Source organism: Bombina bombina, chromosome 5, assembly GCF_027579735.1.
Source record: "Bombina bombina isolate aBomBom1 chromosome 5, aBomBom1.pri, whole genome shotgun sequence".
NCBI classification, from domain to species: domain Eukaryota; kingdom Metazoa; phylum Chordata; class Amphibia; order Anura; family Bombinatoridae; genus Bombina; species Bombina bombina.
In genome coordinates, this window is record NC_069503.1 from 624,370,402 (window position 1) to 624,396,393 (window position 25,992).

General features: G+C 37.6%; 1 protein-coding gene across 1 annotated transcript in view; it reads left to right on the plus strand.

Annotated features, from left to right (window-relative positions):
* CTNNAL1 (catenin alpha like 1) overlaps positions 1 to 25,992 on the plus strand; it is a 727,303-nt gene that overhangs the window by 365,640 nt on the left and 335,671 nt on the right. The window contains exon 7 of the mRNA XM_053714583.1: positions 1,827 to 2,027. Within this exon, the coding sequence (XP_053570558.1) occupies positions 1,827 to 2,027 (201 nt within the window). The remainder of the gene's footprint in view (positions 1 to 1,826; positions 2,028 to 25,992) is intronic.

Below are 25,992 nucleotides of genomic sequence, written 5' to 3' on the forward strand. Positions count from 1 at the left end.
AACAAAATAAAAATATCCTACTTCCTATTAAAATAAAAATACCTAACATTTACAGTAAAAATAAAACAAGGAAACCTAAGAAGATTATGTAAAAAAATAAAGCTAATATTACCAAAAATGAAAAAAATCTAAGATTACAAAAAATAATAAACCAAATGTCCAAAATACAAAAAATTAAACCTATCCTAATACCCCTATAAAAACAAAAAAGCCACCCCAAAATAAAAACACAGCCTAATCTAACACTTAACTACCAATAGCCCTTAAAGGGCCTTTTGTAGGGCATTGCCCTAAAGCAAACAGCTGTTTTACCTAAATAAAGTACAACCCCCTAAAAGTAAAACCCCCCACCAACCAAAATAAAAAAAAAAACCTAACTCTAAGAAACCTAAAGGGGTATTTGTATGGCAATCAGCTCCTTGGCTGCCCATTAAAATTAAAAGCGCTAATCTAAAAAAAAAAAAAAATAACTCTAACCCTGAAATAGGTACTTATCATTCCTGAAGTCCGGCAATAAAGGTCTTCTCCCAGGCGGCTACATCTTCATCCAGCATGGGGACATCTTCTTTCTTCATCTAGAGCGAAGGCACGGCGGAGCAGGAACAAGCGGCTGTGGAGACATCCAGCGTGGAGGATCCTCTTCATGCGATCTCTGCCGCACACTGAAGATTGAATGCAAGGTACCTGTTTTATATTGGGGTACCTTGCATTCCTATTGGCTGAAATTTTGAAATCAGCCAATAGGATGAGAGCTGTTTAAATCCTATTGACTTTGCTTCGGATGAAGGAAGAAGATGTCCCTGCGCTGCATGAAGATGGAGCCGCCTGGAAGAAGACCTTCACACGCCGGACTTCAGGAATGGTGAGTACCTGTTTTCGGGGTTAGAGTTAGTTTTTTTTTTTGTTTGTTTTTTTTTTGGGGGGGGGGGGTTAGATTAGTTGGGTTAATACCCTTTATTATTAGTTGGGATGTGGGGGGATGGCGGATATAGGGGTTTTGACGTGTCAGGTTTATTTCCGCACATTTCTGAACATCGCCAGTTTATCCGACTTACGGCAGTATATGTGATTCACGTGATGTGCAAAGTGAACTTACTGGCGGCGTTGGTTTCTACAGTTGCGCTGAAGCCTAGGCCGTATTTGTAATCTCGCCCCAAATGTTTTTCATTTCATTTTTTTAGGTTTTACATATGATAAACTTATGTTTGTAATATCATTTTTGGGGAAAAAGTGATTTTAAGGAAACATTTAATTTTAAAAATACATTGATAATTACATTTAAGAAATGTTATTTTTTTTTATATGCACAAACAGAAAATGTATTCTGTATTTTAAAATATTTTTGTTGTATTTGTACTCCCTGTTAAGGCATGGACTGTGCCATATTTTTGAAAAAATATGTATTTAATTTTTATAGACTATAACAATGGAGACAACTAACTTTTTATGGCTTTCATATATAAGATGAAGTATATATTAACCACCCTTTTTAATAATAATAAAAAAAAAAATATATACCCAAAATACTGTGCTTTAGCTTTTGTAATGAATTTAATTTCCTGGACTGATTTACTAATAACACTAAAATTACACTAATAAAAAAAACTAATTTGCAAATTTGAACTCTGGCAAAAAAAAAGACTTTGCTATAAACAGCGTATAAAAACTTGGTGACCACCTTTGACTTACAAGAAGAAATATTATATGTGGTTTTGTAAACTCTTCGGGGGAAGGCTCTCTCCTCCTCCTGAATCAATAAGCATTTTTTAGTCTAATTTATGTATCTTTATGCAAACCATTAAAGGACATTTTTTCTTTCTTTCTAGAGTAAAGTTGAAGGACTCAGAGAGAACCTTTATTTCCTATCTAAGGAGAATATATCCACGCTGTTGGAGGTTATTCTGGAACATACAGAAGACTTCACAGACTCTGCGTATACCAGCCATGAAAACAGAGAAAGGATTTTAGAATTATCCAACCAAGCCAAGATGGACCTAGAACAGCTGGTTTCAGTATGGATGCAAGCTGTAAGAGCTTTTTAACAAAGTAAATCTCTTTATATTCTGCAAAATCCTCTGATTTATTTTACTCTACCTTTTACTGTTTCTGCATCTGAAATGTGCTGCATAAACTTTAGTCTGTATCTATGGAATCCCACATCATACAGTACAAAACAGTATTTTAGATATGTCATTGACTAGTATGCTACTACTAATTATATAATATTGCAATTATTGTATTATTTATACAAAGTATTTCTCATGATGGTTCACATTATTTTTTCATAGCCTTAGGTTGAAATGACGAGTGTACTGTAATTGGCGGATTAACGTATGTAGTAATTTCACTGTCTTTTTTACATAGAGATAGGATTATATATACAATCCTAAAAAAAAAGAGAATAGTAATTCTTTCTTTTGTGTTAAAATTGTATTTTGTCCCATGCTCCCTAGAGAAGCCAGAAAGTAAAATCTGCCATCTTGGTTTTTAAAATGCTGCAAATTGCCTAAGCCAGTCTTTGGATTTGCAGCCTTTGCAGAATAAAGAATTTGCTTTTTGGCCTCTCTAGGTTGTGTAGGACAAGCACATTTATTTTCAGAAAAGCAAAGAGGTGTCTCTATATCATGCTCGTTTATAGCAGATATATTTTATTCTGTTTTCCTATTGGACTTCCCTAAAGTAAAAGAGCTTTTATATTTTTATTTTTGATGCACAAATAATATTTTGTTTTGTCAGGTTTGAAAATGAATTGTCAGGCAAGTAAATATAATGGCTTGCACCTCCCAGATTATCTTTTCACCAGGTAGATGTGATAAGTAAAGTAGTCTTGGCAACTGATGAAAATTATAGTTTTGCTTAGTGATGAAAGGTAAATAAATTAGTTGCTCTTCAATAAATGGCAGTTTGAAAGCTTCTATGTCACCCTTTGCAGGGACTATTTCAGAACTTAAAAGGACATAAAAACACTAAATAAATCATTGCTTGTAAGATGTATTCAGAACAAAGACTAGCCTGAGAATAATTTGTAGATGTATTTAAAAAAAATTATATTAGTTGTTTAAATATTGAAAAAATAAGGGTAACATTCTAATTTTCATAAAGCAGTTGGCGCCACCATATTGTAACTTAGGTTACCTTTTCTGCATGAGGCTAATTAGGAATGGTTATAAATGGCTTACTAGAGTGTGCAACCAATGACTGTTTGGAATATAGCTTTGCCTGCGCTTCCAAGTTGAACATGAATTGGAAAGGCCACAATTTTCAGAATTAAATTACAGGAAAGGAGAAAAAAATAATAATTAAAGTATAGTGCAAAGTTGTTTTTCTACATGTAATTAAACAATTTATATTAATATCTTGAGGTGTTTAATGTCCCTTTAATGCAATGCTCTGATTCATTTAGATGGCTTGCTTTGGGACAGATTGCATCACATTCTAGTTGTAAACGTAAAGGGATATTAAACAGTAAATACATGCTAGACATAATGATGTATTTAATGCAAAGATTAGCCTTAGGATATTATGTAGATTTATTTTGCAATTATATTTGTTTTAATATTGGAGATATAATAGTTTAGTTTCTGTAAAGTACTCTAGATTCTATAAAGTAGTTGGCACCACCATGTTTAAAACTAGTTTTCTGTTTGATCTCTGCTGAGAACAGTTATAAATCGGCCAATAAAATCGAGTTTAATATGTTTTATACTTGTCCCTAACTGTCCTCTGCAAAAGAGATACGTGGGAAAACCATTGTGTGCCAGTTATACACAGTGGACAATGATATTACCCCACCCTGAATACAAGTAACACAGACAGATCAGTGATTTTACTCCTCTTTAGTGCCTCTAACGCTCACAAAGTTGGTATTTTACTCCCTTGACATTAGTAAGTAGTAATCAGAGGTTAATGACATTAGTCCCATTAGCTGCCAGTAACAACAAATATTAGTTTAACCTCTTTTGTGTCCAGCATTTACATATACATTGGTTATTTCTTTCATGTAATTAGCAAGAGTCCATGAGCTAGTGACGTATGGGATATACATTCCTACCAGGAGGGGCAAAGTTTTCCCAAACCTCAAAATGCCTATAAATACACCCCTCACCACACCCACAAATCAGTTTTACAAACTTTGCCTCCCATGGGGGTGGTGAAGTAAGTTTGTGCTAGATTCTTTGTTGATATGCGCTTCGCAGCAGGCTGGAGCCCGGTTTTCCTCTCAGTGTGCAGTGAATGTCAGAGGGATGTGAAGAGAGTATTGCCTATTTGAATGCAGTGATTTCCTTCTACGGGGTCTATTTCATAGGTTCTCTGTTATCGGTCGTAGAGATTCATCTCTTACCTCCCTTTTCAGATCGACGATATACTCTTATATATACCATTACCTCTACTGATTCTCGTTTCAGTACTGGTTTGGCTTTCTACTACATGTAGATGAGTGTCCTGGGGTAAGTAAGTCTTATTTTTGCGACACTCTAAGCTATGGTTGGGCACTTTTATATAAAGTTCTAAATATTTGTGTTTAAACATTTATTTGCCTTGATTCAGGATGTTCAATATTCCTTATTTCAGACAGTCAGTTTCATTATTTGGGATAATGCATTTGAATAATCAATTTTTTCTTACCTTAAAATTTGACTTTTTCTCTTGTGGGCTGTTAGGCTCGCGGGGGCTGAAAATGCTTCATTTTATTGCGTCATTCTTGGCGCGGACTTTTTTGGTGCAAAAATTTTCTTTGTCATTTCCGGCGTCATACTTGTCGCCGGAAGTTGCGTCATTTTTTTGACGTTTTTGCGCCAAAAATGTCGGCGTTGCCGGATGTGGCGTCATTTTTGGCGCTTAAAGCATTTAGGCGCCAAATAATGTGGGCGTCTTTTTTGGCGCTAAAAAATATGGGCGTCATTATTGTCTCCACATTATTTTAGTCTCATTGTTTATTTGCTTCTGGTTGCTAGAAGCTTGTTCATTGGCATTTTTTCCCCATTCCTGAAACTGTCTTTTAAGGAATTTGATCAATTTTGCTTTATATGTTGTTTTTTCTATTACATATTGCAAGATGTCTCAGATTGACCCTGAATCAGAAGATACTTCTGGAAAATTGCTGCCTGATGCTGGATCTACCAAAGTTAAGTGTATTTGTTGTAAACTTGTGGTATCTGTTCCTCCAGCTGTTGTTTGTAATGAATGTCATGACAAACTTGTTAATGCAGATAATATTTCCTTTAGTAATGTTCCATTACCTGTTGCTGTTCCATCAACATCTAATATTCAGGGTGTTCCTGTTAACATAAGAGATTTTGTTTCTAAATCTATTAAGAAGGCTATCTCTGTTATTCCTCCTTCTAGTAAACGTAAAAAGTCTTTTAAAACTTCTCATTTTTCAGATGAATTTTTAAATGAACGTCATTATTCTGATTCTGATAATGATTCCTCTGGTTCAGAGGATTCTGTTTCAGAGGTTGATACTGATAAATCTTCATATTTATTTAAAATGGAATTTATTCGTTCTTTGCTTAAAGAAGTCTTAATTGCATTAGAAATAGAGGAATCTGGTCCTCTTGATATTAAATCTAAACGTTTGAATACGGTTTTTAAACCCCCTGTAGTTATTCCAGAGGTTTTTCCCGTCCCTGATGCTATTTATGAAGTAATTTCCAGGGAATGGAATAATTTGGGTAATTCATTTACTCCTTCTAAACAGTTTAAGCAATTATATCCTGTGCCATCTGACAGATTAGAGTTTTGGGACAAAATCCCTAAGGTTGATGGGGCTATCTCTACTCTTGCTAAACGTACTACTATTCCTACGGCAGATAGTACTTCCTTTAAGGATCCTTTAGATAGGAAAATGTAATCCTTTCTAAGAAAAGCTTACCTATGTTCAGGTAATCTTCTTAGACCTGCTATATCTTTAGCGGATGTTGCTGCAGCTTCAACTTTCTGGTTGGAAGCTTTAGCGCAACAAGTAACAGATCATAATTCCCATAGCATTGTTAATCTTCTTCAACATGCTAATAATTTTATTTGTGATGCCATCTTTGATATCATTAGGGTTGATGTCAGGTATATGTCTTTAGCTATTTTAGCTAGAAGAGCTTTATGGCTTAAAACTTGGAATGCTGATATGTCTTCTAAGTCAACTTTGCTTTCCTTTCTTTCCAGGGTAATAAATTGTTTGGTTCACAGTTGGATTCTATTATTTCAACTGTTACTGGGGGGAAAGGAACTTTTTTACCACAGGATAAAAAATCTAAAGGTAAATTTAGGTCTGCTAATCGTTTTCGTTCCTTTCGTCACAATAAGGAACAAAAACCTGATCCTTCCCCTACAGGAGCGGTATCAGTTTGGAAACCATCTCCAGTCTGGAATAAATCCAAGCCTTTCAGAAAGACAAAGCCAGCTCCCAAGTCCACATGAAGGTACAGCCCTCATTCCAGACCAGCTGGTAGGGGGCAGATTACGATTTTTCAAAGAAATTTGGATCAATTCGATTCACAATCTTTGGATCCAGAACATTGTTTCACAAGAGTACAGAATAGGCTTCAAGATAAGGCCTCCTGCAAGAAGATTTTTTCTTTCCCGTGTCCCAATAAATCCAGTGAAGGCTCAAGCATTTCTGAAATGTGTTTCAGATCTAGAGTTGGCTGTAGTAATTATGCCAGTTCCAGTTCTGGAACAGGGGCTGGGGTTTTACTCAAATCTCTTCATTGTTCCAAAGAAGGAGAATTCCTTCAGGCCAGTTCTGGATTTAAAAATATTGAATCGTTATGTAAGGATACCAACATTCAAAATGGTAACTATAAGGACTATTCTGCCTTTTGTTCAGCAAGGGCATTATATGTCCACAATAGATTTACAAGATGCATATCTGCATATTCCGATTCATCCAGATCACTATCAGTTTCTGAGATTCTCTTTCCTAGACAAGCATTACCAGTATGTGGCTCTGCGGTTTGGCCTAGCAACAGCTCCAAGGATTTTTACAAAGGTTCTCGGTGCCCTTCTGTCTGTAATCAGAGAACAGGGTATTGTGGTATTTCCTTATTTGGACGATATCTTGGTACTTGCTCAGTCTTCACATTTAGCAGAATCTCATACGAATCGACTTGTATCGTTTCTTCGAGAACATGGTTGGAGGATCAATTTACCAAAGAGTTCGTTGATTCCTCAGACAAGGGTAACCTTTTTAGGTTTCCAGATAGATTCAGTGTCCATGACTCTGAATCTATCTGGAACGGACAAGAGACGTCTGAAATTGGTTTCAGCTTGTCGAAACCTTCAGTCTCAATCATTCCCTTCGGTAGCCTTATGCATGGAAATTCTAGGTCTTATGACTGCTGCATCGGACGCGATCCCCTTTGCTTGTTTTCACATGCGACCTCTTCAGCTCTGTATGATGAACCAGTGGTGCAGGGATTATACAAAGATATCTCAATTAATATCTTTAAAACCGATTGTACGACACTCTCTGACGTGGTGGACAGATCACCATCGTTTAGTTCAGGGGGCTTCTTTTGTTCTTCCGACCTGGACTGTGATCTCAACAGATGCAAGTCTGACAGGTTGGGGAGCTGTTTGGGGGTCTCTGACAGCACAAGGGGTTTGGGAATCTCAGGAGGCAAGATGCCTATATCTTTCCGCCTCTAGTTCTTCTTCCAAGAGTGATTTCCAAGATTCTAAAGGAGCGTTCGTTTGTTCTGCTGGTGACTCCAGCATGGCCTCACAGGTTTTGGTATGCGGATCTTGTCCGGATGGCTACTTGCCAACCGTGGACTCTTCCGTTAAGACCAGACCTTCTATCGCAAGGTCCTTTTTTCCATCAGGATCTCAAATCCTTAAATTTGAAGGTATGGAGATTGAACGCTTGATCCTCAGTCATAGAGGTTTCTCTGACTCCGTAATTAATACTATGTTACAGGCTCGTAAATCTGTATCTAGGAAGATATATTATCGAGTCTGGAAGACTTACATTTCTTGGTGTTCTTCTCATCATTTTTCTTGGCATTCTTTTAGAATTCCTAGAATTTTACAGTTTCTTCAGGATGGTTTGGATAAAGGTTTGTCTGCAAGTTCCTTGAAAGGACAAATCTCTGCTCTTTCTGTTCTTTTTCACAGAAAGATTGCTAGTCTTCCTGATATTCATTGTTTTGTACAGGCTTTGGTTCGTATAAAACCTGTTATTAAGTCAATTTCTCCTCCTTGGAGTTTGAATTTGGTTCTGGGGGCTCTTCAAGCTCCTCCGTTTGAACCTATGTATTCGCTGGATATTAAATTACTTTCTTGGAAAGTTTTGTTTCTTTTGGCCATCTCTTCTGCTAGAAGAGTTTCTGAATTATCTGCTCTTTCTTGTGAGTCTCCTTTTCTGATTTTTCATCAGGATAAGGCGGTGTTGCGAACTTCATTTAAATTTTTTCCTAAGGTTGTGAATTCTAACAACATTAGTAGAGAAATTGTGGTTCCTTCATTGTGTCCTAATCCTAAGAATTCTAAGGAAAGATTGTTGCATTCTTTGGATGTAGTTAGAGCTTTGAAATATTATGTTGAAGCTACTAATGATTTCCGAAAGACTTCTAGTCTATTTGTTATCTTTTCTGGTTCTAGGAAAGGTCAGAAGGCTTCTGCCATTTCCTTGGCATCTTGGTTAAAGTCTTTGATTCATCATGCTTATGTTGAGTCGGGTAGAACTCCGCCTCAAAGGATTACAGCTCATTCGACTAGGTCAGTCTCTACTTCCTAGGCATTTAAGAATGAAGCTTCGGTTGATCAGATTTGCAAAGCAGCAACTTGGTCTTCTTTGCATACCTTTACTAAATTCTACCATTTTGATGTGTTTTCTTCTTCTGAAGCAGTTTTTGGTAGAAAAGTACTTCAGGCAGCTGTTTCAGTTTGATTCTTCTGCTTATAATTTCAGTTTTTTTCATTATAAGATTTAAACTTTGTTTTGGGTGTGGATTATTTTTCAGCGGAATTGGCTGTCTTTATTTTATCCCTCCCTCTCTAGTGACTCTTGCGTGGAAGATCCACATCTTGGGTATTCATTATCCCATACGTCACTAGCTCATGGACTCTTGCTAATTACATGAAAGAAAACATAATTTATGTAAGAACTCACCTGATAAATTCATTTCTTTCATATTAGCAAGAGTCCTTGAGGCCCACCCTTTTTTGTGGTGGTTATGATTTTTTTGTATAAAGCACAATTATTCCAATTCCTTATTTTTTATGCTTTCGCACTTTTTTCTTATCACCCCACTTCTTGGCTATTCGTTAAACTGATTTGTGGGTGTGGTGAGGGGTGTATTTATAGGCATTTTGAGGTTTGGGAAACTTTGCCCCTCCTGGTAGGAATGTATATCCCATATGTCACTAGCTCATGAACTCTTGCTAATATGAAAGAAATGAATTTATCAGGTAAGTTCTTACATAAATTATGTTTTTTTCCCTGTTTATTATATAGTAGCATGCACAGAGCAATGCTTTAACTTTTTTTTATGACAGATTAAATTAAGTCTGAATTTCTGTCAGCTGGTGGCACTTACCTGCACTAAATTGTACCAACATGCCATCCAAAGCTCATTCCATTACAAATATGGCAGCAGCCTTCCCTAGGAAGCTGTCACCTTGCAGGGCAACACTTTGCATGTGTAGTATTTACACCCGGCGCTACTGCTCTCCGGGGGGCATTTTAAAAAGGACACTACTATACATATATTATTTTCTTTTTGAATGTAGGTATGATCTGCAAAGTGTTTTGGGTGCAAAATTTGCCACCTCTTTCACCAAACTAATTTTAGGTATTGTAGAGCTGTGTCACATATTTGCAGATACTACAGCATCTATCACAGCAGGTCTAACATGATGTTTTTGGTTTATATGAAGATGAAATAATGAGGAAACTATATTGTTGAGTTGCATGGGGCATACAATTTACATATCAGTTTTCAGATTATGGAGAAAAAAAATTGGAACTTAATTGCTGCGTGAAAACTTTATCTAAAGCCCAACAAACAATGCAATTCAGGGGCCGATTTGGTGCATTGTTTAGATCTACTTCCAAGGGGGAAGTTATTAGGGTAATTTCTTTAGGGTCAACATTCGAACGTCTTGGATCATTATTTATGGGTAGATTAAAGGAACACGAAAGTCAAAATTAAATTTCATGATTCAAACAGGCTGCAATTAAATTAAAAAACTCCTCTGGTTATTCTTTCTTGAAGAGCATACATAGGTAGGCTTGCGAACATGCATCATTCTTGAGTACTTTATATATTTTATATTGGTGCAAACACTGTTGCCATATAGTGCTTATTAAATGTATTTAACAAATGATAGAGACACAATGAAGTAAATTTGATGGTCAAAGTAAATTGGATTTTTTGGAAAAAATGCTCTAAATGAATCTTGAAAATCTATTTAGACTTTTATGTTCCCTTATTGACAGCTGAGGTGGCCTGTAGGTTGGCTGTTGTTTTCAATTAAAGTGGTTAAATAAATACATCAGCGACACCGGTCTATAGCCTGATGCCAGGAGTGAAGCATGTTGTAATAGCCTATTTCACCACGTTTGGCAAGAAGTGTATTATTACAGGGCCAAACCCTGCTTAATGGGACATGAAACCCACAATTTTTTTCATGATTCAGAAAGAGAATACAATTTTAAACAACTTTCCAATTTACTTCTATAATTTAATTTGCTTCTTTCTCTTGTTATCCTTTGCAGAAAGGTTTATCTAGGCAAGCTTAGGAGCAGCAGAGAACCTATGTTCTAGCTGTTGATTGGTTGCTGAATATATATATCGATTGTGATTGGTTCACCCATGTGTTCAGTCTGAAACCATTAGTGCATTGCTGCTCCTTCAACAAATTATACCAAGAGAATGAAACAAATTAGATAATTGGAGTAAATTATAAAGTTGTTTAAAATTGTATTCTCTATCTGAATCATGAAATACATTTTTTGGGTTTCATGTCCCTTTAAGGAGACACAATGTACAGGGTATGTCCATGTCCTTAATGGGTTAAAAGGAAATAATAGTCAAACTTGAGATGTACATATTTATAGCAATAGAATAGAAACATTTGGTAGTATTTTTGTTTTATAAAACATGTTTCAAATAAAATCTATCACTGTTTTAACGGCATATGTACATATGCTGGGCATTTTCCATGCATCCGCATTCAAAGACTGTTCTTGCTCAGATCCGTTAGTAGGTTTTGTGATGCACAAGAAAAGTCATTGTTAAAGGAATATGAAACCCAACATTTTTCATTCACGATTCAGGTAGAGCATGCAATTTTCGTTGCAAAACAGGGATGTATGCTTAGGTGCTGGCTCATTTCTGGGGCACTATATAGCACCAGTTTTGCAAGAATGTTATCCATTTGCAAGAGCACTAGATGGCAGCACTATTTCCTGCCATGCACACATGTAGTGTTCCAGATGCCTACCTAGGTATCTCTTTAATACAGAATTAAATAGATACCTAGGTAGGGAGTGTGTACATGTCAAGCACAACATGGCAGGAAAAAGTGCTGCCATCTAGTGCTCTTGCAAATGTATAACAAATGTACTTTATTCCTTTTCAACAAAGGATACCAAGAGAATAAATAACATTTTATAATAAAATAACATTGACAAGTTTAAAATGCTATGCCCTGTCTGAATCGTAAAATAAAAATGTTGAGTTTCATGTCCCTTTAACATGATACTTGCTACTGTGTGCTCTGTCAGCTGCACAGGTCACGCACAGCGTATGTGCATATGCAGCTGAAACAGTAATAGCTTTTAAAGTCTGCTTAGACTATTGTGTACAGTTAAAGAGGTAAGCAGCTGACAAGAGTTCATTTTATTCAAAGCAGCTTCAGGAATACCCTTTCAAGTGGACCAGATTATCTCTTTCATTCTCCACTGGGAGGTTTATTTCTTCTGCTGCCTCTCATGTTTTTATAACCAAAATGGCAGTATTGAAATTTTCAGTATAGGTGACCGTTTTAAGAAAAAAAAAAAAATGTATTTCAAATGACAAAATAATATTAAGAGTTATTTGAGAGTGATTTTTTTACACTCCAGCAGATAAAATGGATCATTGGGAACACTTTCAATGGGAGGATATTTAACAGTAAATTGTCCATGCAGTTCAGATTAGGAAAATCAGAAAGCAAGGCAATGAAGAAAGATAAAGAACAAAAAATGTAAATTAAAATGGAAGACTTGTCTTTATTACTATTTATTCATTAGACATTACATAAATCTGCAATATTATCTTTTTGCAGTTTTATTAACTGATGCAACTTGTGGTTGACAAGGGTTGCAAGTTTGTATACATTTGAGGCTCTTTAGTTAAAGTGATAGTAAACGTTTTCCTTTGTCTGGAATGTTAGAGATATTTTAGTTGGAGTTTAATGCATCAGTTGTAATGAAGATGTGCAATAACTTATTTTTTAATGTAGCGCTGATTTCAGATTCCTGGCGCTCCCACCGCCCACTTCAAAACAATTTTCTTTGTTGAGGTATCGGTTTAAAATATTCTCCATCTACAACAAAAAGGCCATATGGTCAGAGTTATAATTGGAGAACAGTTCAAACTGATAGCTCAACAAAATAATTACTTTTGAAGTGGGCGGCCAGAGTGTGGGGTGTTTGAATTTCAGCGCTACATTAAAAAGTAAGTTACAGCGCATCTTCATTACAACTGATGATTTAAACTCCATCTCAAATATTGCTAGCATTACTATCACTTAAATATCTTGTCAATAGCATTGTTATCAGACAAATAGATTGCTTCTACCTGGTTACATAAAAAAGGAAAGGAATTTGGGGAATCTTTGTCTATGTCCTATCACTAGTCTACTACTCATCAATAGGTGATTATAAAATTGTTATGAGTCATTGTTTATTTTAAACTATTCAGATTCATGCATGGGGCCCATGGTGTGAAGTATGTTTTCTTAAAATTTCTCAGTTTAATTCATCTTTATAGCATCAGGTATTAAAGCGGTCATGGATTACTGCAATGCAAACTTGGTATCTGCATAACAACTTTCCAATTTACCCTCACTAACAAAATGTATAGACTTTTTATATTTACACTTTTTGAGTCACCAGCTCCTACTGAGCATGTGCAAGAATTCACATTTTATAGGTATATGCATTTGTGATTGGCCGATGGCTGTCACATGATACAGGGGGAGTGGAAATAGACATAACTGAAATTTGTCAGAAAAAAATCTACTACTCATTTGAATTCAGACTGTCTTTTTATCATGCGTTTGTTGATAATGCAAATCTAATGTATTTACTGGTCCTTTAAAAAGCCAAACAATGATGTCTGTGTGTAGTGGAACCTCTGAGATTTCCAGTGAACTCCCTCTGGATTTAGAGCAACCATTTGGTAGAAAAATTCCACAAAATACGAATGTATATATGTCCTATAACTCCATAATGCCACTTTACCTCCAGAGCCCTAATATGTACACCTACAAACCATTGTATATGTGTACCTGAAGTATAGAATTGGCATTGCTGTGTTTTGTTACTCAGAATATAATATATTGCCTAGGACTTTTAGAGTCTTTATCAGGTTATGATTGGATCCAAATTGTCTATCTTATTTTTCTGGAAAAAAGAAAAGCAAGTTAGAAATAGTTTTTATTTTTATTTTTGGCAGAAGACTTCTCTATCTTTTTGGCAGTCTTTACAAAGAGTTAGATATACATGCTCATACAATATGGGCAGATACATGGAATATGTATATTTATAGAGAAAAACAGACGTGAAAAGGGGTAGCAAATGGGTCTGTAAGTACTACAATCACTTAATGTAAAATGGACCTTTGTCCCAAAGATTTGCAATGAAAAAAAAAGCTTTCCAAAATACGAATATATATATTATATATATATATATATATATATATATATATATATATATATATATATATATAAATATATATATATATATATACACACAAAAAAAGAGAAAAGATAGATAAAAGAAGGGCGCAGTCACTGGTGTTATATAGTAGAACAATAATCAGTAGTATATCAGAACAACTATCCCTATTTAGAGAGTAAAAGTAAGTAAATACATAAATGAATAAAAGAATAGAAAGAGGATAGACTATCTGTATCTCTTAATCAATAGACTAGGTACTCTGTATGTAAACTGTAGTGTACAGAAGTAGGTTTAGAGAGTATATGTATTGCAATGTCAAATATAAAAGGACTTGAAATACTTAGAATCAAAGTAGACTCCACATGTAAATAAAAATATAAATAAAATTACTATGCAATTCTAGATTAGCCTGATAAAAATAAAAAAATATAATATATCCAAAAGCTCAGTATTAATCAAGATATATAAATATAAAAATATATAAATATAAATATAAACAGCAAAAATATTCAGCATAAAAAACAATACAGATAATAAATAATGATAATACAAGTCTTTTACAATGTCATAAGCTATAGTGCTAGTAGCACTTGAACAGATGATAGCAGTTCCAAAAGTGACAGGGTGAATTAAACACCAAGACGATGCCCCATATAAGGTAGATAGATTGAAAACAATAAACCCCAGTGCTCGGAGTATAACTTCCGCTTCGGGTATCTACTCACACTCCTTAACCTCAATCAATATGAGGTAAGTGTCGCGTAGTGTCAGCAGAAACTTCCTCCGTCTCCCAGGGATATATGAAACAGCTGATGGGACTTTGTCTCTGTCTTTGCCGATGTCTAGGTCTCAAGTGGCCATGTGCATGTAAAATAAATATAGAAAATAATAGTGCAACTCTGTTGATAAATTCACTACAGGTTCAATTTATTTCAAATGCAACACTCACAATAAAAAACCTCAATAGTGTATGAGGTATTTAAAAGCATAGCACATAGTCCGCAGACCAAGAGTGAAAGAACAGATAATGTAAACGTCACTCTGTGACCAATAGTCCACAGCTCCTTGCTAAAAGTTTTAAAGTGTAGATAGTGCAGACCAGTTATCCTGACGCGTTTCAAAGGCGTTATTTCTTTGCAGCCTTCTTCCTCAGAGGATCTTACCGTCTGCCTGAAAGTGTTCTCTATATCAACCGGAGCAGCGACACGCCCCCATTAAACAGAGTGTCCGATTGGATGCAAAGATAATTACGTAACCTCCACATGTGGAGAGCTTTGGCACAGAACTTAACCCTCGCTTCCAATCGAAGTCCGGCTAATTAGTGAGCTCTGTATACAACACTATCATAATGTATTTTAAATAATGACAACGTCTCCAACATATAGTGTCAAACTATAAAACTTGCTTCTATGCGCACTGGCTGTTTCCTGTCCCAACATACTCATAGAAGATAAAAAGTTAATAAATGGATATTAAATCCCGAGTAACAGTAGTAAAATATTAATACATATACAGTTCAAAGTTAAAAATTACTCCACAATGTAATTGTAGTAATTAGTATACAGAATATATATAATTTGGAATAAAATACAAAGAGTCAATTATAGTGTTCCTGTATTGACATCTAACTGTTGTCAGTATAGCACAAGTAGAAGTGTTATTTATTGAGAGCACGAAAACTGTCTAGCCACGATGTGTACATTCAAAGTAAAGTCCAGTATAGAGGTATAGTCTGTGCAACTGTGTACATATAATGTAATAGTATCTTCTGCAGAGCATGTGCAATTTATATTGCATACGTTCCACGGAAAATAGTAGGTAGTAGAAAAAAAAATTGAATAATAAAAATAATAATAATAATAATAAAAAAAAACTATCTAGAATCCTATACCATCAGGAATACATATGAAATAGCGAAAAAATCTATTACCTGCAGAGCTTAAAAACTTTTATTTTTCATATAGCCCACAAGAAATAGAAAGTGGTGCCTGTCTAAGGTACCATAAATAAGAGATTACATAAAATAAAAAGTGATGATACATTTTTTTTATAAACATTTGACCCTAAGCAACTCAAAACCATCAAGTGAAATTGTGTCCACTGAACAGTGCGTATCATGTGTGTTTAGTATGGTCTACTTAAAAAGTGAAATTCAAATCTATCTAAAATCCTCTAACATCTGAGATGGACAAGAGGGTGAAATTAGCTAGGTGATCGATTATCTGCGGGACAAGTAGCCAATGTATTTCCATATAGCCCGCATAAGATATAGGGAGAAACCTATCTAGAATACTGCACATTTGGGAAAGGTGACAGAGTTGAAATGGCGAGATGTAGGAAGAGATTGTATAGCCCTCTCCAAACTATTACAAATTAAAAATTAGTTGCTAGCTAAAGATTCGATTTATATCTTTTGCGGAGACATAGTTCTCTATCGCCCCCTCTCCTATTATTTTGTACACACTCCAGGATGGTTTCTCTAAGGCACGATGGATTTTGGTTGTGTTTCTCTCTATAGTGGGCAGAGAGATTGTGTGTTTTTTCTCCATTTTCTATGTTGTTAATGTGTTCTAAAAGTCTCTTCTTATAGGGTCTCGTCGTCCGCCCCACATACTGGAGACCACACCCACATTGGAGAAGGTACACCACATATTCAGTCCGACAATTGCACAAACTCTGTATCTTATATTGTTTGTGAGTGGCTGTTGAGGTTATTTCCTTAGTTGGTTTGTTGTTTAAAAAATGATGCAAACAGGCCACACAATTCCGTCTGTTGCATTTAAAAAATCCTATTGTTGCCTTATTGAGCCAATTACCCTCCTTCTTATCCAAAGATTTCAATTCACTCGGTGCCTGAATATTTTTAAAATTTTGGTTCTTTCTAAAAACTATCCTCCGTTCCTTAGTTGTAATTTGGTTCAAGAGAGTGTCTTTCTTAAGGATGTGCCAATGTTTTTTTATTATTTTTCTGATTTCTGGCGCCCCCTCATTAAATGTGGTGATAAAGTTTACAGACTCACTATTTTCATTTAGCCTCCTATGTTTTTGTCCCATTCCTGTATTCAGGAGATCATTTCTATCCAAGCATTTAACCTTATTCAAGGCTTTATGTATTTCGTAGGAATTATACCCCCTAGCTTTAAATCTGTTACTTAGATTTTTTGCTTCCAATTCGAAGTCTTCTTGTTTAGAACAATTTCTTCTTAGTCTTTGAAATTGTCCCATTGTGATATTATTTATCCATTTTTTGTCATGCCCACTTCTGGCATGAAGGTAGCCATTGCTATCCATTGCTTTCTTGTACAATTTAGTATGTATCTCATTATTTTCGTTAAAGAATATGACGTCAAGAAAATCAATTTCTATAGGACTTTTTTTGTTTGTAAAGGAAAGGTTAAAATCGTTTATATTCAATTTTGATACAAATTCGTCTGAGGCTTTCACTTCCATCCCAAATAAAAATGATGTCATCTAGTCGGGGCGGAGCCGAGCCGTGCAGGAACATGGCCGCATAATCACAGAGCTCCGTATCAGCCTTATCTCTTAGCTAACATAACCGATTGGGATATCAGTTTTAATAATCGCACTTGACTTAACTTGATGCTATCTAGCTAGGTTGTCACTTTTATAACCTCTAGCAGTGACTGTCGGCAGGAGGGAGCGCCTTTGGGATCCCGCTCCACACTATGCTGTAATACAGCAATCCTAACGAGCCGCACAATAAATCACCTTGCAGAGGCTCACCCCGGATTCATCTATACCACCCACAGCCTCGAGAAGACCTCTCACCCTACCGGCGCTCCTCTTTCGACTCCTTGTGCTTTTTGGGACCTCGGAATCTCACCCGCTCACACAAGGAGTGACGCCATCTTGGATTCACTGAGGCGCAGGTCCCATCTTTGCTCATCGCAGTGACTGCTCACAGCGTTACTTGGGCAAACCGGGTGGCGACTCGTGACAGCCCTATACTTCACTGTCCGGATCGCTGAGGTGAGATCTTTAGCTTTCTTTTGGCTTTTGCAGCCTTCCCCGGGGTCACACGCACTACACGTGGCTAAACGGCTGACTCCACACGACCAGCCATAAGTGGAAGTGAACCACAGCTTTCTTACCCCTGTTCTGTGGGCCGCTCTGTGGGATCTTGGGTGTCCCCCCCCAACTATACTATACAGCCTATATCACTCTACCCACAGTGTGTTTTTTTTGGCCCTCAGGCACGAAATCAAGAGGGGTGCTTGGGCCTACCAATCCACACTCAGCTGCTGCAAGCTCAGTCCAGGGCATACCCAGCGCTCTCTAGCGAATACCACGGGGACAAATCAACAAAGGCTTCCCGCTTACCTTACCCTTATAGAAACCTTGCCACTGACCCTGCCTCACAAGACATATCTCTACTAGGAGACGCTGCTAACGATGACCCCAAAGAAGGGTCAGAAATCAGAAAGACCAACTAAGAATTCTTCCCAGACCCCTTCAGTGTCTTCCTTTTTTCACACTACAGACACTACTCCTATGGCATCAGGGGGCACATCTGATACTGTGGCCTCAATAGGGTCCACGGAAATGACGAATCCACACCAAGATTCTCTACAGGCTATTCAGGCAAAATTGGCCTCACTACCCTCTAAGTCTGACCTAGAATCACTTAAATCTTTTATCAAAGAGGAAATGAAAGACCTCAAAAGAGACCTCAATGAGATGGGGACACGCATGGAGTATCTGGAGGAAGGCCAGGAAACCCTAAATACCTTGGTCAGCGCCAACACACAGCAAATATCTATTCAGGACTCTATGGTCCAGTCCCTTCAGGATAAAGTGGAGGACCTGGACAATCGAGGGCGCAGAAATAATTTAAGAATTCGGGGAATACCTGAAGATATACCTCAGGATCAGCTTAAAACTTATATTTCCGGCCTATTCCAGCTCCTCTCCCCTAATTCCCCGCCATTACTGAATGAGGACATTGACAGGGCTCATAGAGCTTTACGCCCTCTCCCGAGGCCCCCATTGCCACCGCGGGATGTTATCGTTAAATTTCTACGTTTTACAACAAAGGACACCTTTTGGCAAGCTGCCAGAACGCGACAATCCATATCATATCAGGGTCACTCTCTCCAATTGTACCAAGACCTCAGCCCCCTGACAATCCAAAGACGCAAGGACATTAAATTTATAACCAGCACTCTACAGGAAAACGGCATCAAATACCGCTGGGGATTCCCCTTTAGTCTTATTGTCAACCACAATGGAACACAGATTGTATACAAAGATTACAGAGATCTAGATCGGCTCTCAAATTCCCTGGATATCCCATTACAACCTCCAGCCGAATCTAATGTCCTGTCACCCCCTTTAACAGCTGATCCTGGTCCCTCTCGTCCCTTAGAACAGAGACCTCAGTGGCAGAGAGCTCAACCGAAACGAAGAAAAGTTGAAAGAGGAACATCGAGAGCAAACGACCCCACTTCCTGATTATACGCTCTTGCCAGGTTCTATAAAACCAACCTTTCTTTCTTTACCTATATTCTAAAATATAGCCTCAGATCTGGGCTCTACCCAGACCGTATACAGCCAAACCTCCTACCATCTACTGCTCTACGCCATCTCTGGCTTACGCGGTGGTGAGGGTGGCGGTCCTATGAAGAAGAGATCGATTTACTCCTGGTAACGTATCTTTTTTATTATTTGCCTTTTTATTGTCTGTAGAACTATCGACCTGGAACAGTTCTATGTCTATAACAATCAAGAGGTTCACTTAACCTCAAAGCTCAGAATTGTCATTCAACAAGCAATACGTTGTCATTTTTTCTAATTGTTAGACAACTGTGCCCATACTACAATCAACCCTGGTTAATTATAATATATAACACCTTTTCAATTCTATGACTGGGCAAACTATGCTGGACCGTGGGCCCAAAGGACATTAATATTGTTAATCTTATCAGGTTATACGTTGAAAGTTTTCACTCATGTTATTCTTGTTCAACTGTTATAAGGTAATATCGAATCTGAACAGTTCTTTGTTTATAACTCTCAAGAGGTTCAAATAACCCCTAAGCTCAGAATTGTTACTTAACAAGCAACACGTTGTCATTTCCTACCTGTTAGACAAATAGAAATGTGCCCATACTACAGTCAACCCTGATTAATTATAATAGGCACCACCTTTACAATTCTGTGACTAGGCAAACTATGCTGGACTGTGGGCCCAAAGGACATTTATATTGTCTATCTTATCAGGTTATATGTTGAAAGTTTTCACCCATGTTATCCTTGCACAACTGTTATAATGCAATTTGTCTAAGGTTTTGATGCTTAATACCTTCACTCATCTCACAATGTACCCTGTAATTATACTTGGTAAATGTTCGGAGAAATAGATTCACCAGGGTTTAGCTCTACAATGTATTGATCATGCATCCTTAAGTTACACTGTTATGACACTATCCCGCTAATCCCGATAGGATGTTTATATACCACTCTAGATTTAAACTGAAATTCCTATATATAATAAGCGGTCACCCTCCCATACTTATGACAAATAGAGTCAACTTAATCCCTGTTATATACTACATCACCTTCCTCATATTGTAACTGTGCAAATAACACTAGGCTACGGTCCCAAGGGCCCTTTATGTTGCTTAATTTTTGGATTGCATGTTTGAAATCCTTTTTCACCTATTTTCATGACACACAATGGTAACGATCTTAACACGCTCAAGGTTCACATGTTTAATGTTCGTCACCTATCCCACAGGGCACCTAGTTTATATGCTCACTATATTACTGATTGCCCCGGTCCTTAGAGGTCATCTAACAAATACATATGACCTAATATAAACTAGACCTCCTTTTGGACGCTATATATAAGTGTATAAAATCAGAATAGGGTTTAGGGACTCTAGAAATGTTTATACCATTTTACTTACCAGGTTATGTGTGTATAGTTATTATCCATGCAACCCATGATTATATTGCTTTGCTGTTACTCTGTTCAAGGCTCAAATGTTCCACATTACATATTGTTATTTTGTTTACCTTGTGGTAGTGTCAACCTCCGCTGGTTTAGACCACGGTCAATTGATATGCCTGTTCCTTAAGACTAAGTTACCCTGTTTAATTGTCTAATCCTGATCCCGAATACATATAACATAACCTAAGAGTATGTTAGGCGATACTCTCCCCCCTATTTGCAAGGTGTATTATAGATTGTTTTCTACACTTTGCATAATTGTTATTGCTAAAATGATGTTCATGACTTCGTATTATGCCTTTTCTCATTTTTCAGTTTGTAATTTTTGTCCTTTTCATTTAAACTTTCCTTTCTCCCTTCCCCTCTGTCCAGCCTCGGGAGCTACACACACATTCCAGGTAGGTGGCACTACACATCTGTATACATTGGCCTCTCCCACTAAATTCCCTATCAATGAGTAACTTAACTTCTAAAATTAAATTTCTCTCCCATAATACCAAAGGCCTCAATAGCCCACACAAACGGTCTATGGCTCTAAGAGACTATAAGAGACACAAAGGAGACATTCTCTTTATACAAGAGACCCATTTTAAAAGAGGAAGCGAACCTAAAGCTAGTTTTATGAAATTCGGACAGAGTTTCTTCTCTTCTAATACCACGAAACATAATGGGGTTGGAATCCTGATACACAGAGGTCTTCCCTTTGTTGCTTCCTCTATTTATAAAGATAGGGAGGGAAGATACTTGATCCTAGTGGGACATCTCCACCATAAACCTCTGACATTGGTTAATATCTATGCCCCCAATGTGAACCCAGCTCCCTTTTTTCGCCAACTTAGTAATAAAATTCTAGAAGTAGCTAGGGGTAGCCTCATACTGGGGGGCGACTTTAACTTAGCTTTTGACCCAACACTTGACTGCTCTTCCGGCACATCTTCTATACCACATAAAACTTTAAGACAAATTAAACACTCCCTCACATGTTTAGCTGTACATGACACTTGGCGCCTCCACCACCCAACTGAAAGAGACTTTACCTTTTTTTCTAACCCCCATCAACTGTACACAAGAATAGATTACATTTTTGCTGATGTCTCCAGCCTATCTTCTATCGCCCAGACTCATATAAACCCCATAACTTGGTCAGACCACGCCATCATCAGCTGCCAACTTCACTGGCACCCCATTGACCCGTCCAACTCTCGATGGAGACTTGATGATTCCCTACTTAGAGACCCCCAGATATTTATACAGTTACAAAAAGCACTGATCGACTATTTCCAAACAAATGACACCCCTGAAGTTCACATACACAATATATGGAACGCTCATAAATGCGTTATGCGAGGAGAATTAATCGCCCTTAAGGCAGCGAAACGGAAACAGCAAAATGAGTATCTTAATTCTCTTTTAACTGACATACATAAATTACAGGACTTACATAAATTACATCCCACAAGTACCTCCTTGATAGATAGTATCTCCCACAAAAGAGACCAGCTTCGTATATTTCTAGGCACAGAGGCCAAGAACAAGGCCTTATATCTCAGAAAAGTTTATTATGAAGGAGCAAACAAGCAAGGCAGGATGTTGGCCCGGCAGCTCCGGAAACGCACAAATAAGCAATATATTATGGGACTACGCGACCCTGGAGGTGCTAGACTATCCACCTCCAAAGACATCATTCAGGCCTTTAGGGATTACTACGACGCCCTCTATAACATCCGCAGAGGTTCCTCTGATCCTCTCCCGACAGAAATAACAGACTACTTAAGCGACATTAACCTTCCCAAACTGACTGAGGAACAGAGGGACGAACTAGACGCCCCATTTTCGGAGGAAGAGCTATTACATGCTATTACCTCTTTCCCTTCTGGGAAGGCTCCCGGCCCCGACGGCTTTGGAAACTCATATTATACTTCATTTAAGGAAATATTATCCCCACACTTATTAAAATACTTCCACAGCATAGACGAGGTAGGTGTTTCTCGCCACTCTCACTTCAAGCCCATATCACTGTAATCCCCAAACCTAACAAATCCCCGGACTTAATAACTAATTACCGCCCTATCTCACTTATTAACACTGACCTTAAGATCTTCGCTAAATTAATCACAACCCGTCTTAATAGACTTCTCCCTTCCCTCATACATAACGATCAAGTAGGATTTGTCCCTGGGCGAGAGGCTAGGGACAACACAACACGAAATATACACCTAATCTGGCATGTCTCAAATAAAAACATCCCGACAACTTTCATATCCACTGATGCTGAGAAAGCATTTGACCGCGTTAACTGGTCATATTTAAGAGCTACCCTAAATGCTTTCGGCCTTGGCCCAAAAACCCTTCAACGTATATTTGCCCTATACTCCTCGCCCAGTGCTCGTATTCTAGTAAACGGCTCCCTATCCTCGCCGATTGAAATAACAAATGGAACACGACAGGGCTGCCCCCTCTCACCCTTATTATTTGCCCTATTTATAGAAACCTTTGCACTGAAGATTAGGAATACACCTGAAATTCAAGGTGTCACAGTGAAGAACGATGAATATAAGATCTCGCTATTTGCTGACGACATCCTATTTTCTTTGACCGAGCCCGAAACCTCCATCCCCCCGCTCCTATCTGAATTATCCCTCTTTAACAAGCTTACAGATTTCCTAATCAATCCGAACAAATCTGAAATATTGGCCTTCGGTCTACCCGACCATTCTGTAAACACAATTAAAAATAACTGCCCCTTAAAGTGGTGTTCTAAAGCTCTTAAATACCTAGGAATCTACCTCCCCCGGTCAGTCGACAACCTATTTCATACTAACTACATACCTATTAAAACAGCAATCATGCGGGATCTATCTTCATGGGGCTCAAAAAAACTCTCCTGGTGGGGTAGAATCAATACCATAAAAATGAATATCTTCCCGAGATTACTCTACATCATGAGTGCAGTGCCGGTGCCTCTACCTCCTAAGTACCTCACCCAAATACAAAACTTAATTAACTCTTTCGTGTGGAAGAAAAAACCCCCTAGAATAAATAAAAAGACCATGCTGCTACCGCGGGAACATGGTGGGTTGGGTCTACCCGACCTAGAAAAATATAGAATGTCCATTTACTTGCAGCGAATTTTAGACTGGAGAGTAGGCAATGATCAGAGGAGGTGGGTCCGACTTGAGAGACAACTAAATCCCGACTTATCACTAGCTTCTACGTTTTGGAGCCCTAACTTCCGTGTGAAAACTAAAACATTACTTAATCCTATCACAAAAGAGACCTTCATGCAGTGGAATAGGGCTTCTTACCATCACCCTTGTCTATCCTCTAATCCTGGTCCTCTAACTTCTCTCAGAAATAACCCTGACTTCTCCATAGATCTCCTACAAACATCATCACCTAACATCTCATATGAGGATGATATTCTATTATATAACGTGACTACCGACGAATCCATAAACACTCAAACACAGCTGATAGATAAGGGTTACGAATGGGCACGCAACTGGTTTTCCTATAGAAGACTGCATAATTATATAACCACACATAAACATAAAAATAACATGACTCGCCCTCCAACTAATATTGAGAAACTCTATCTCCTAACCTCACCAATTAAACACTCTCTGTCTGCTATATATAAAATTCTAACCCAACCCACCCCAGGTAATCTTCCTTACTCTATAGAAATGTGGGAAAGGGAGCTGGGCATAATTATTCTACCTCAAATAGCCACTAACATATTTATTAATACCAAAAAGTCCTCCACCTCAGCATCTATCTTAGAAACCAATTATAAAATATTACACTGTTGGTATCTAACCCCACGGAAATTACACCGGCTATATCACAATGCCAGTAATAAATGCTGGAGATGTGGCCACGTGGGGAGTGGCATGGGCCACATGTGGTGGTGGTGCTCCCAGCTAAACCACTTCTGGTACAAGATAATGGATGAAGTCGGCAATATATTACATACGACCCTACCTGCTGACCCACTTATTTGGCTACTAAATAAGTCTGTCAAGCTCCCTTTTAAATCTCTTCTCCCTTTGTTTCGAGTACTCACTAACAGTGTGAAAATCCTGATTGCCAGTCACTGGAAAGCAAAAGATGTTCCCACTTTGGGAATGTGGAGGGCTAAAGTGACCGAGCTATTAGAGCTTGAAGAGTATTCCCTTTACAAGAAAGGTGGTACAGACAACTTCATCTCTATACAAGCAATATGGGATGAATACGTTAGAACACTGAGACCCGAATAAGTTATTAGAGTTCCATTTCGGAAAAGCAGAATACCGCTTATCAACATGACCCCGAGGCTGGACAGACTCCCCCTTCCCCTCTTTCCCTTCACCTAAATTAACGGCCATACCAAGTTTTTTTTTCCCCCCTTCTTGTTTTCCTCCCTTCATACTACAAAATGTTTGGATCTATGCCTTCCTTTAACATATTTAGTACCGTAATGTATACTATGCTGTACATGTATGATGTTGGATGTGTATCGATTCACTTCAATAAAAGAATTTGACTAAAAATGATGTCATCTATATACCTCCCCCATGCTTTAATCTTGGGGAGATATATATTATTCTGCCAAATGACTTCTTCCTCCCATAGACCGAGATACAAATTGGCATAGCTGGGGGCAAATTTTGTCCCCATCGTTGTGCCAGTGATCTGGAGGAAATATTTGTTCTCAAAACAAAAATAATTCTTTTCTAGAGTGAATTGTATGGCCTCTAATAAGAAACTTTGTTGGTTTTGGTGGAGTTTATTGTCTCTCCTTAGCCAGTATTGAATAGCTTGTATTCCCTTTTCATGTGGGATATTAGTGTAGAGGGCATTCATGTCCATTGTTACCCAGAGCCAGCCATCATTCCATTTCATATTACTGAACTTTTGTATAGTATCAGGAGTGTCTTTCAAGAAAGATTTCAACTTTGGCACAAGGGGTTGCAGAAAAAAAATCTATATACTCTGACAATTTAGATGTTAAAGAGCCAATCCCTGAGACTATTGGCCTGCCAGGGGGATTCGTTAAATTTTTGTGAACTTTTGGCAGGTGATAAAAAATTGCTGTTACTGGTGTATCATTTTTAAGATACTTCCATTCATTTTCATTGACAACCTT